This window comes from Schistocerca americana, chromosome 1, assembly GCF_021461395.2.
Source record: "Schistocerca americana isolate TAMUIC-IGC-003095 chromosome 1, iqSchAmer2.1, whole genome shotgun sequence".
Taxonomy (NCBI): domain Eukaryota; kingdom Metazoa; phylum Arthropoda; class Insecta; order Orthoptera; family Acrididae; genus Schistocerca; species Schistocerca americana.
In genome coordinates, this window is record NC_060119.1 from 234,619,524 (window position 1) to 234,634,019 (window position 14,496).

At 37.2% G+C, this 14,496-nt stretch overlaps 1 protein-coding gene across 4 annotated transcripts in view; it reads left to right on the plus strand.

Annotated features, from left to right (window-relative positions):
• Window positions 1-14,221, plus strand: part of LOC124619871 (protein arginine N-methyltransferase 1) — a 30,868-nt gene extending 16,647 nt beyond the window's left edge. For all 4 annotated transcript variants that reach the window (XM_047146609.1, XM_047146530.1, XM_047146682.1 and 1 more), the window contains exons 4-5: window positions 5,157-5,459; window positions 13,323-14,221. In XM_047146609.1, the coding sequence (XP_047002565.1) occupies window positions 5,157-5,459; window positions 13,323-13,706 (687 nt within the window). In that variant the 3' untranslated portion in view covers window positions 13,707-14,221. The remainder of the gene's footprint in view (window positions 1-5,156; window positions 5,460-13,322) is intronic.
• Window positions 14,222-14,496: the final 275 nt, after the last annotated feature.

Consider the following 14,496-nt stretch of genomic DNA (forward strand, 5'->3'; position numbering starts at 1 on the left):
ATACGTTCCAGAACGAATCCACTAATTCTATTACAAATGAGCCACTCAAAGAGTTCATAAATACACCTCAAAAGGGAAAATGTATTGAAACTTCAAGTGTGATCAGTTGGTTTGCGTGGTTTCAAAATGTCCACTAATTTTGTCGTCTTTAGCTTGTTGGGCAGTGATTGACTGTCTAGGATGTTAGAGAGGAAGCAGACTTTTCTCCATCATTACCCATGTTTATCAGAAATTCTCTGTGTGTATTATCCAGACGCGGGGATTTACCATGTTTAGTTTGTTTCAAGGCCTCATCCAATTCAATTTGTGTAAATGATGAAGAGATTGGATTTGTTTGAGCACAGAGATTTCAGATAGGAGAGTTCTCAGTTTAATTTGGAAGTGTGTTGTTTGTCACGGGATTATCTAGATGTTTCAATTGGTTATCAGTTTGGTTACTTAAAATACCAGGCTTCTGCCTGTGTTTATTGGAGGCCCTGCCAATTGTACACAGAAGACTCCATGATTTTCAGCCTGAATGTCTGAAGTTTTAATTTTCTACCCCCTCACAGCATCGTACTCTTCTAGCAGTCCCAAGAACTGGGAGGAGGTCATCTACAATATTGCTGTCACCAGTTTCACTGTATTGTTCATATAAAGTTGTTTACAATGTGCATTCCACCCTGGTATATATTCCTTTCTGTATCCACGAGGAATAAACTTTTTAGCAGCAGTAAGAACAGCCCCGACAAATCGAGGGTAGTTTCTAGGTTCTAGTGGAATAAAACTGATATATTTACCTAGGTTGTCAGAAAAACTCTTACCAATCAGCCCTGCGAAAATTCCATCTGAGTTGTGGTAAAGATCTCGCTATTGGGACAGAGCGCCCCATATCAAGGGTTACTGACCTGTGCTGGCTGTGTGGGAAATTACGTATGACTTCTCTGGGTATATGCACTGGGTGCCCTCTGCAGTCACGGGACACAAAGCAGAGATCTGGATTGTAATCTCTTCACCAAGTGGGCGTTCTGAAAAGTTCCCAAATCCTTGGCGTTATAAACCAGGTAGATTTTCATTTTCAGCCCAGTCATTGAGCATAATACCACTCTCATTGTTATGTCATACTTCCAATGACCATGGAGACTATTAAAATTTTCAGCATAAATCAATGGCTGGGCAGTAAATGGCAGAACATCCAGTGGCCACTGCACATTTGGTGGCTTCTCTAAGTAAAATAAATCGGCATCCAGGCTAGATATTGGATTTCCTGGTTACAAAAATGCAGACAAATCAAAATAAAAACCCTTAAAAAAGGGACCTTTTCAGGACCAACTGATTAAAAAGACTTGACCCTTCAATCCGAGTATGCCATTTAAGCATAGAAGGCATTAGCCGAGCTAAAAGCAAGTACCTATCTACTACAGGAAACACATGCTTAAACTATTTAAGACCTGCGTAAAAGAAGTAGGATCCATGGCTACGATCTTACGAGTGCTACATATCACAGTGTGTACACTGCTGTTACCTATGTGAGAAGCAATATTGAACATGCTCACCTCGTTTGGGCATGTTTCGATATACAAGTGTGGGGGACCATTATAAATAATACAGTAAAACTTGATTTATACGTTTTTCAACGGACTACAGAAAAAAGGTATAAGTGTGAAAAACGTATATATGAAATATAACACCATACTACCAAATTAATTGGTAAACACAAATGCAAAAATCCAGTAAATAAAAAGTTATATGGACTTACTAGGTACCATACTTAACTAAGATACAAAGAAAAATGTAAACCTCTGAACAGAAGAAAATGTCATTGTGTAAAAAAAAAAAAAAAAAAAAAAAAAAAAGTAATTTTTGCTTCTTTTTTTCTTTGATGCAGCAATAGTGTACACTGTACCCTTCAAAATGAGATAACTCTGTCATTATTTCATCAGAAAGATTGTGGCACATCACAAATTGTTCAATTATTAATAATGTATTTACTGCATTGTTAAATGTCATGGAGGAATGCTGAGGCTCTTCTGTATCATCCTCATCGTCACTTTCTTCCTCGTCCAGGTCCCACAATGCACATTGAAATATCTCAGCTATAGTCACAGGTTCTGTAGTGATGAGGTTTTCGTCAACGTTCGCATAATCCTCAAATGATGCCTGCTCTTCAAGTCAATTCCATTCTTCATCATTAGGTGAAATATCGTCAGTATGATCATTTCCCCCCTGATCGTGGACTTCATTTCGAAATCCGGCTTTTCGGAAACAGTTCTGGATGGTATCATCTGAAACTCTGTGCCATGAAGCTGCAATGTAATGTGTTGCCTATCAGAAGAAACAAATTCATTAATAATTTCTCAAAGTGTTCTTCGGCTCTGGTAGCACAACATGAAATAAATGGCAACTAAAAATCCTACCTGTATAAGGTTTATTTTCATTTCTTCCTTTTTGCGGTGTTTACACTCCTGATGGTATGCTGCAAAGGCATTTTGTGATAATGCAACTTGAAATTATGTATTACTCAAAGGTCAAGTGGGTAGAGCTCACTCTTGGAATTTGCTGGAAAGCATTGGGCCGCTAATAGGAATGCCTTCTGCTCTGTGTTGCCTGAACCACTGCAACAATCTTCCACGTCTTCATTTTTCCCACCCTGAATGCTTGTCTGCTTACTAGTAGAAATTCTGAACACACACATGCACCATCTGCAGCTTCCTTTGCCTTTGCTACTATAGAACTTAAAGTAGACGCAGAAATTCCTAATTCCTTGGCAATATCCACTCGCTTTCAATTACTGTTTACCTTCAAACTCTCAAAATTCATAGCTTTTCAGCAGTGGTAATGCTTTTCATTTTCTTCCACTCGTGTTACCAGTTCCCAAAATAATTAGAAATACAGTAATACGGTACTATAGCCTTTACAGTATTAGGTGTTGTGTGTTTTGGGATTCCTGAGTGATGTGCAACAATTCTTGTCCAATTGTGCGCTAGTTCAGCAGAAGTCATGTAATTTTTGAAAAACGAAGGAGTGCTACCACCAACCTTCCCTATGGCTATCACCAATGCCATAATAGTAAGCTTCATACGTTATACTGTACTTTCCAATACTGTACAGTCTCTGTATAACATCTGGTTTCTGTGACGGCTCTGTTATTGCAGTTTATATTGTCGTTGCATATCTGTCAACCTATAAAACTGTCGAGACTGTCACATTAAAAATTAAGTGTTAGTTGGATTCGGATGTTCACAACAAGGTTATTTTCTGGTTGGCAACCAGGGTGCCGTGTTAATAGATGGAGCTTAGGCCACTATTATACTATCAACTTTCTTTGACAATGATCTTTGATGAGGTGCAAAAGGAGATATTACACTGATCAAATATTTCGTCAGAGTTCCTTCATAATGGCAGACGATGACGTAATAGTAATCTCTGCAGTTCAATTTTACTTACGGTATCGACGGTGTAGTGGATAAAGGTGGTAAACTACTTTGTGGCATCACAACATGTTCTTCCAAGATTGCACAAACTCATTCAAGTTGACCGAGGGGATATTTGAACATTTATTAAGAACTATGCAACAGCTGTAATATGACTATAATCATTAGAGATGAATGTGTTAAAAATACATATTTTCAATAGATGATGTAAAATGCATATTGTAATGTTGGTAATTTCCAAGAATGATTGCCTATCGAAGTCATGGGGTCCAAACTATACATATCGAACATGCGATTGTAAATCAATCATGCAACTGGTGGCGGGCGTTATGAGTATATTTACGGTGTTCGCTACAGCAACGACAAAAGAAGAGAGTAACAAAATTATTTATGATTGAAAAGGAGACGACTTACCTTGCTCGTCGTCAGTGGTGTTATCATGTGAAACTCCATTACAGCGGTCTGGATGGCTAATTTGGAAGAGTTGAACCATGTATTCTTCCTGATACTCGTTAGTTGTCCGCACTGTCTTCAATGAAATTGTAACGGTATTTCAGCATTGAAACTGTTCGTACGAAGTTTTACACACTGCGCACCGCCACATTCTACATGGCGAACAATCTTTTATGCTAGATAAACATGGGATTAGATTTTTCCAAGTGAGAGAATCTGCCAAAGGAACGCCAAGAACACCAGATACCCCACTCACTAATGACATAAATTGTCTGGGATTCCCTAGCAACTCGCAAATAATTCACGGCAGCATGTAATTTAGAGCAACTAAGGGAATGACAGAAAACGGATAAAAATGACGATCACAAATAATTGATCACAACGCCCGCCACCAGAGTCGCATGATCGATTTGCGATCACACGTTCGATATGTATCGTTTGGACCTCGTGACTCGATAGGCAATCATTCTTGGAAATTATCGTAATGTTTATTCACTATTCTACATGTGTAAGCTTGACATATAGTGGAATAACACAGAAAATAAATAATAATGCATGTTAAATGTAAACCATTTGGAATAGGGCATATATCCATAACAAGCTTTTTGCTTCAAATAATCAGTCCTACCATGTCCCTGAATATTGACCATTCCTCCTGGGGCACCTGGAATGTCTGAATCAAGAATATCCAAATAACTGACAGCTATTGTTTACAAAAGTTACCATAGAAAGAACCAACAAGAGAATCGCCTTGGTCATGCGTTCTATTTTATTAGCTGTTGTTGTTCAGCAGACAGCAATAATTCACTGCTAAGGTCTTATTTATTTTCATTACGCGCTTTTGTGTGTGTGTGTGTGTGTGTGTGTGTGTGTGTGTGTGTGTGTGTGTGTGTGTGTGTAGGGGGGGGGGGGGCAGCAAGAAGAAAAGAGAAAAGTGATATAGATATTGTGATCCTGGTAACGTATAGATGAATTCTAGTTTGTCTATGACATATTCCTATAGTCTTACTTCCCTTTGAAGTCCTTCGATGTCAAAGATGTCCGTAACTTAATAATTATTTATGTTTTCACAACACTTACATACTCGATCTAGTGGTCTATATGTTGGCAGTAAAACACACACACACACACACACACACACACACAGAAAGACTGAGAGAGAGAGAGAGAGAGAGAGAGAGAGAGAGAGAGAGAGAGATTTATAAGGACACCACTTTTTGATGTCTTTAGCATTAAATTTAGTAATAGGACTGTATTTGCCAATAATACAGCCTCTGTTTCACTTTTCAGGTGGAAGAAGTAGAACTTCCCCATGGCATTGAAAATGTGGACATCATAATCTCAGAGTGGATGGGATACTGTCTCTTTTATGAATCGATGTTGGATACAGTTCTCTTTGCTCGAGACAAGTGGCTTCGTCCTGATGGTTTACTGTTTCCAGATCGTGCAACGTTATTTATTTGTGGAATTGAAGATCGCCAGTACAAGGATGAAAAAATCAATTGGTGGGATGATGTTTACGGTTTTGACATGAGCTCAATTCGTAAAGTTGCAATCAGCGAACCACTAGTGGATGTTGTTGACCCCAAACAGGTGATTATTTCTTTGTTTGCATATATGTGTGTGTGTGGGCAGGGGGTTACTGACTGCAAGCAGTCATTCATATATCATGTTATGTAAGTACCATCAGATAAAGGAAAGGAGACTTCAGGGACTTATTTAAAAATGCCCCATGCTAGCACTACTAAGAATCTGGCATGATGTGTTGCTTTATCAGAAATCTTACTCTGTACTCCTGAAGGCTCTCCTCCTTGATAGAATGTATGTGTAACGTGATGGTAAATAAATGAATGCAGCGGTCAGGTTACATAAAATAGTACTAAAAGTTTAAAACAAGAAAACATATATCTGGCCAGTTGTGTAAGACACACTATACTGATCATAAAAGAATGCTGTTTATTGTTTAGGTGTCACACACAATAACGAATATAGTGATATTTTTTCGTATGTGGTGTTTATCCTTCAAGTGGCTATCCTAGTTTGATAATGAATCAATTATCATAACTTGGATGTTTTTGGCCACAACCACAAATGCACAACTTGGCCCTAGCAAATCCTAAAATTTGTATTAACACTGCAGAGCTTCCACTAACTCTGTGGGCATTATTATGAAGTTTCCTGTAAAATTCCCAAAGGAAAAAAGTCCTACGGTATTAACCTTTATTTCTCTAAATAAAAATCAAGAATTGTTTGCTTTTTCCTTTCTATAGATTCTGAAAACAGTTGTTCCTGTAGCTAGTTGATATTGGGTAGAACAAATTCATCTACACAGAGTGAGAAAAAATAGTTTCTAGCAGCTGCAACAAAACTTAGTGCAGTGAAATCCTCCTCGTCAGAATCTTCTTTTCCCCACCCCCCTTCCCTCCCTCCGTCCCTCCACATAACCCTCTACCCCAGCTTTATTAAAGCGTCATCCAGTTACTTGAATCTGACATGCAAGTCGGGATGTCATGATCACAACTAATTCCTGAAATGCCACATTTGCTGCCATATCTGTGACAGAATTCAATGAAATCAAAAGAAACCGATACTGACCCATAGCCGACAGGAGTTAAACAGTATGTCTAGGGTTAAAACATTGTAAAAGATTCGTTCTTATTACATCCTTTCCTTTGAGGAATGGACTTGATCTCTGCAGAACAGCCATTCTTTATTTAGCTTTTTTAGCATGATTTGTGTCCTGGTGTAGAGGCTACAAGGGACTTCTGCAGTTAATAGGTAGAAATATCTAAAAATGACTTCAGGAATGTACTGACTTTCGAATGTGATCTGTCAATAGTAAAGTTATTACACAATTTCCTGGGGTAACTGCATATTTCAGGCAAGCCATCTAATAACACAATCATCAGCAACAGTTCTCTCAGGTAATTGGACAGTTTCATGCTCTTATCATTACCTGTCCCTGGACCTCAACCACCTGCTCTCATTGTATCCACGAAAAACATGCACTTTTGGATTGAAGGTTTCTGGAATCTATCTGAACATTGGGATATAAAATGTGTTCCATATTTTGATTTTGAGGAAAAAGTATCCACGAATGATATTGTAATGTAAACACTAAGACTTTGTTGCATGACGGAACTTCTGATGGTGTAGTGAAGAAAATAAAGCACTTTCAATCTTTGTGGAAAGAACTAAGAAAGTAAAACATCTGTACCCTCACAATCTGCACCACCTTTTCTTCTTCTCCATTGTCACTTCGTTGTCGCAAATGCTGCGTGGAACGTCAGAATTGAGAAGACTGGTAGGAAAACCTGAATTAAGGACACACATCTTTAGTTCAGATGACTGTAAAGATTTTGACACGAATGGATAACTGCACATTAAACTGAAATTGTTAATGATACGGGGTACCGTAATTTCCTACAACTATATACCACTTTTGACATATTTTAATGTGTAACTTTATTGTATAATTCCTGAAATTCACAAAACTTTTTATACAGATACTAGGTTTGTAAGACATTAAGTTACTGTGAGAGTTGGACTCAACACTGTCAATGTGTTGGTGAAATATACCAAAATGTGGTACATTGTTGTACATCAAGTGCACAACTATAGACCACTACATATTTTATACACTGGATCAATGATGCCGTTATTTCAAACCATTTATTTTACTCCTTTTTACACGTCTGAGGATGTAGAAATATTTTAATACAGATATAAATCACTATACAAAGGAAAGACCTTCTCAAATGTTTCTAAGCACAGCTATAAGAAATCAACAATCTACTCCTTTATACCCCACTTGTCTTTTAGCTCTGGGATACTGTACGAATCCCTTTTTGAAGAGACCTTCACTGGCACACAAATTTTACTTACAATATCTAATATTTTGTATTTTAAAATGTCTTTTGCAGTTGGCCATTTCCAGAAATTCCCACTTCTTTCCATACAGTTGACTGATGTCTGATTTATGCACATTCAGTACAACACCAGGCCAGTGTTCCCCCTCATACTGAACTATCACATTATCACCCACTTCAGGTACATATGCTACTGTTACATCAGCAGACTTCATTAGACCATCATCACTTTCTTCTGATGTGCTCAAGTCAAAGGTATCATCATCATCATCTGGTACAAATGATGATGTATCCTCATCACTACTAGTGCTCACAGTCTTCTTGGGAATCTGAAAATTAAAACGTACTGTAATATGAATCTCATTGCCTTGATGCAAATAATAAAAATAAAGGAGACTAATGTAGGTACCAGTATGTGACATACACTTACTGTAAATCTCTTTTGCTTCTTTGAAATTACTGAAGGTCCAGGTATATCTTCTTGGCCACAGTTGGCTGAATGATCAGCAAGATCTGTGGCGCACACACTCTTCCCTAGCTCGACATTGACGTTTCTTCTCCTTCTCAGAGTACCAGAGTTTGTACAAGTTTCTTGTGCCCTCACTGATTCAAGATGATCTATGAATGAAGCACTCACTAATGGTAGTGAGGAATAGAGTTCATTATTCGGTAACCTATTTAAAACTTAATTTCTGTTGATAGGGTATAGGCCTGATTTTTCTGTATCCAGATTTCAGATTAGAAGGTCCATTGGCCTCCAACCTACCCACCAACTTCTTTAACAGCGAAGGGAAAATGTCTTTTGGGATTGTTGGGTATTTTCTTCCGCAAGATGTACATTTGTATTCATCTAGTATCTGATGCCAATAGATTTTCATAGGGTGAAAATACGACAAGTCCAGTGGTTGGGTCAGATGTGTTGTGTTTGGTGGTAAGGCAATGAATGAAATATCATTGTCTTCACACATCTTAATAACCTTCGTGCTAATGTGGCTGCTTAGGTTGTCCCCTATAACGACCTCCTTTCCTTCTTTCTTCTTCAGCTCAGGTAAGAGTAAAGTCATGAACCAGTCCTCAAAACTGGTTCTGTCGAACCAACCACTTTTTGTGCGGTTATATCTGGCTCCTAGAGGTCCACCCTCTGTCCAAGTATCCCACATTTTCTCAGCCTTATAATTGATATATGGTGGTAAGATCTCGCCAGCCGCATTGCCGCACATCATGATTGAGACCGACACTTTGCTTGAATTAATTATGACTTCGGGATATTTACAACCCCGTTTAGTTAAGACCCTTTTCTTTCCTGGGTCATCAACCAGGTTTGTCTCACTGCAATTGTAAATATTTTCAAGGGCAATACCTTCCTGTTCCTTATCAGTGTTATCGACGTATACATTTATGATGTCTCTGGTCACAGCAGCTCTACTCCTCTTAATATTACTTGCAAATCTTTGTGATAATCGGTCACAGTGCCTCTGAACAAATGATTCAGCCCAACGTTTTCCAGGAAAATTGTTGGTGAACCTTATTTCTTTATGGCCGCATGAATCTAGATACATTTTTACAATGCAGGGAAGGTCAATTGTGGAAACAGGAAATCCGAACTCGCTCAGTTTGATAGCGTGCTTTACAAATGATTCCTCCTGTTGTGAAGTAAACACACAGCTTCGTCCAGTTGGTGCCACATTGTTTTCCCGTACAGCTTTCATTTTAAGAATTATAGAACTGCGTGGAATTCCATAGACAGGAAATTCTGCAGTATTTCCTGATTACATTGATATATACATTATAGAGTTTCAAATTAAAAATAACCTATATATACCAGATTTTAAAGTTTTTGTCATGTGTGCCACCGAGGCCATTTTATTTCTGTTACAGAAACCAGTATTATGTTGAAAAGAACTGTGAACTTTCTGTTTTCAGCAATTATACATATTATACGTTGTATATATTGGTGACAGTGCAGGTTTCTAGTGTCTGTAAATGATTATCTTTGCTAGTATTTGCTTTTGCTTTGCTGAAGCAGTTTGTTCATGTGTTACTGAATGTTCGTTGCCCAAATGCTACATATATTTGTGGAAGTACATATCCTTTAGTGTGCAATAAATACGAACTATCCCACACATCAAGAAACTCAACAAAAGGAAATTCTGTGGTAATCAGTTCACAAACACAGCAAGCCACACTGTTGAAAGTAACCTATGTGTCAGTTCTTCAGGGAAGAAACTCCTACATGGCACACCTCCTGGTGATTCAAATTTTTGTGTTAACAATGGCGCTGTTTGTTGTGGATTTGTAGTTGTTGATATGGGCATCTTATATTCTTTGATAAAGGAAGTGGCAAAATGTAAACAGTGTGATGGTGTAGGCTGTCTGGAAATAACTGAACAACAAAGTAGCAGAGAGGCTCTAGCGTCAAAATTAGTTGTTCTGTGTAGATCCTGCAATAAGTCTACCTCAAAAATGACTTGTGAACAATGTGCATAATTCATATGATGTGAATTTGAAGTTACTGTATGTAATGCGTGCAATTGGAAAAGGAAAAAAGGCTGTCACAAACGTTTTGTGGTTTGATGGACGTTCCTCCTCCTCCCAGTAGGTTCAGCAAGTACATAAAAATACTTTTAGGTGCCTTGACGGTTGTGTCTAAAGCATCTATGAAATGTGTGGTAGAAAAAACTGTAAATATTAGTGGAACCAGGGATATGGTTGTTCCAATAGATGGGACATGGCAACGTTGAGGACATCGTTCCTTGAACGGTGTTGTAAGTGCTACTTCTCTGGAGAATGGAAAAGTTGTTGATGTTGAGTGCTTATCTAAGTATTGCCACACCTGCCATGGTAACACTGAAGGACATATTGAACATCAGTGTTCTAAGAATTATGATGGTTACAGTGGAGGAATGGAGTGTGGTGGAACTCTAAAAAATATGTCAGAGGTCAGTGCCCGTTTATAGTGTTAGATATATGAATTACCTAGGCGATGGGGACTATAAAGCTTTCAATAAAATTAATGAGTTCTATTTTTATGGTGATACCTTGTTAACAAAACCTGTAGTGTTGTGGACATGTGCAAATGAGGGTGGGTGCTAGATTGAGGAAGCTATGAAGAGAAATGAAAGGAAAGTTGCCATCTGATGGAAAATCTATGTCTGGCCGATGCAGATTGACAGAAACTGAAATAGACCTCCTTCAGAGTTATTAAGGACTGGCCATTAAGCAAACTGCACCTCTGAATGATGTTACAGCAATGAGAGAAGCTGTACGGGCATCCTACTTTCATAAGTTGTCCACAGATGACCACCCTGTTCACAGACTTTGCCCTAAAGAGCAGATTCTTTGGTGCAGTTACCAAAAAGCAAATGAAAGTGGTCAGATACACCATCATAAGCATTCTCTTCCTGAACCTATTATGAATGAAATAAAACCAATTTTTAAGAGACCTAAGGGGCCCTGTTTTGCTTAGTAAATGTCTTCATTGGGGCACTCAGAATACAAATGAAAGTTTCAACCATTGCATATCGGGAAGATTACCCAAGAATGTTTTTTTAGAACTAAATACATTAAAAGTTGGTGTACTCGATGCAGCGATATGTTTCAATGATGGAGTGATAGGAAGGTTGGAAGTCCTGGGAAATTTAGGCATAAAATGTGGCTCTAATATGGAAGATCAATTGCTTGTGAGTGACAGACAACGGGTGCATGAAGCTGAAAGATTTGCTCATTAAGTTACCAAAGAATCAAGAAGTGCTAAAAGAATTCCAAGAGGAAGCTTGAAGATGAAGAAATGCTGCAGGTTGAAGACTATGCTTCAGGAATGTTTTGAGGCACAGTTTAATTCGACTCATATCTTCATTCGCAATTTCCCGCAAGTTGTATTTTTCAGAATTCAGGTACAAATATTTTCTAAAGTTTATAAAGCATAACTCTTTTTTTTTTTCTGTGACTTGCAATAGTCCATTCTCATATAGTAGACCTAAGCGTTATTGCAGAATCAACTAATTATAGAAAAAATAACATTTTTATTAGGAAAAAATGAAAATGTAAGATATGATTTTTTTTTATCCTTTTAAAATACATAGTAGGTGGAATTAAATAGGTCTAGTACCTCAGCCATCATTTCATGCATACCTGGTAAAAATTTAGTCTCCTCCAAATATATAACATTGGATTTAATGCTTTCTCAATTTGGGTAAGCATTTTGGGGAAAAATGCATCAATTTCTGTGTAATTTTTTAATAATCCTAAGCAGGTTCAAAAATATTCCAAATACTTCTAATTTGTTTAGAAAAGTGTGCTGCATTACCTGATATCAACAAAAAATCTGTAAAACATATACATTATAAACGGTGCCTGAAAGAAATAGGTGTTGATTTTTCATTTTATTGACCCAAAAAGAATCCTGTATCCTTAAGAGCCCTCTGAATGATGCACTGATGTTCTCCCATTTTAATGCAGGTGAGCCTTGAGTTTCAGGATATATCTGTTTTCCGGGGTATACCACACAAAGAAAATTACACCAAATCGTATTTCTTTGCCTTGGCAAAGAGCTGAATGTTCAAATTGTCTTTGACTTACAGTGTAGAATTAAAGACAGTATAGTCAGCCAATCAGCACTGTGGGACATACAACACAAATGTTTTCTGTAATCTTATGCACTTAACTTGGTTACGGAAATCAGCAATTGTTTCAAATTGTTAACCAAATTTTATGATCTACCTATTGACAGTAAGAATCCTTCCTCTATCAGATATTTAATGCAACTCGTCCAAAAATGTTAGGATATTAGTGATAACAGGGTTTCAGTTTGCAAATTGTTTAATATTTAATCCTTAAAAGCAGTCTTTTTCGTCAAACGAGGTGCATTAAAACCAAATTTTGGTATCATTGTTCTGACGACAATTTCTGTGGGCCTGGCAGCAATATTTGTTAAAAAACAGATGTGCCTTAAAAGTCCGTTTGTTAATGTGCTGTTTTACTGTTAACATACTTTAAAAATGGAATCAGTGTTACGTTGCAGTGGCATGTAAGATAACAGACGAGAGGCTTAAGATGAATTCTGCTTACAAATTACTTTTGTCAGTAGGCCAGCTCATTGATACTCAAAATTAAAGTATCTCTCATGAGTTATTGCAACATTTTTGTGGAAGGAAACTCTCCAGGAAAAAATCTGAATGTCAGGGTGTAGCAGCAAAGTATCCAGCAGTATTACGCAGTTGCAAAGTTGTGGTCATAGGTTGGTTGGTTAGTTTTTGTAATATCAGACAGTGAAGCATTATTATGGATTGTATTGTTTCTGAGGGAATTTTTTGGAGCTATCTAAACATGATTGGAAAGGCTTATACCTTTATTGAAGCAAGACTGCTTGACAAAAAAATTAACTATTTTGTAGAAGTGTTTAAATTTGGTTTTGAATGATTATAATTTCAGACATTTAAATGTAGTGCTCCATTTGTGTGTGTGTGTGTGTGTGTGTGTGTGTGTGTGGGGGGGGGGGTGGTTTTTTTTTTTTTTTAGACGCAGTAGAAAATTTGCACTAAAGACACAAGTGTGTGGAATGTTCTTGAATTAAATGTTTCTGTTTCAGGTGGTTACAAATGCATGTCTTCTGAAAGAAGTTGATTTGTACACTGTTCAGAAAGAGGACTTACATTTTACGGCACCATTTCATCTTCAGGTGCGACGGAACGACTACATTCAAGCGTTAGTGACATTTTTTAACATAGAGTTCACAAAGTGCCATAAACGTATTGGTTTCAGCACTGCTCCAGAGGCTCCGTACACTCATTGGAAGCAGACAGTATTTTACTTTGATGATTATCTTACTGTGAAGAAAAATGAGGAAATATATGGTGTGTTCTCAATGAAGCCGAATGCTAGAAATAATAGGGATCTGGATTTTACCATAGAGCTGGACTTCAAAGGCGAGCTCGGTGAAGTGCATGAAAGTAATGTGTATCGCATGCGCTAGGTTGTCCTATTTAAATGGAATTGTTATTTAAGTGACTCAGTGGCCCGACTTGTCAATTTTAGTATTGAAAGTTGTTAATAACTTTCAGTATGTGTTTTGAAACACAAACATCCATGTGCCACGGGGTCTTCATCAGAGTATAGAAGCTAGCGTGATACGTATCCCTTTTTTGAAAAGTAAATATTTATAAGAGACAAAAAGTGAAATGCTGCCAAATACTCTTGATCAGATTTTGTGCACATGTAAGTTTGATCTTCCATACAACAAATAAAGATCATGGACTTCTTACAGTATTCAGAAGAAACACTTTTTACAAGTTGTCTTAATATTAAAAAATACAAACTCCAGTTTTTATAAGCTGATGTAAAAATCTTGATGTGAAAAGAAAGGCTGAGAGACAAATCTTACTGAAATTATGTCAAGTAACTTACAATAAAGGCTGATGAATGTCATATTGATTACATGATCTGTTTAAAGACTTTAAATTGAATTTGAAATATAAAGTAAAAAACTTATTTTTGTCATATTTGAATTAATAATGTGTTCTCTTTCTGCAAAGAAATTTAGTACATGATGATGCTAGATATTATCAATAGTATGTATTTATACACGGATGCAAAGATTGATCACAGACAAGCTTCCAACTTCGCAAGTAAATGTGATGAAAGAAAATTTTATGTTTAACTGTGTTGTCAAAGTCCACAATGACTTTTGAAATTAACTGCACCAGCCTTCTGAAAGTCACAATATTTAATGTAGAAAGGAAAGCAGTTTCGCCGCATTACGGATC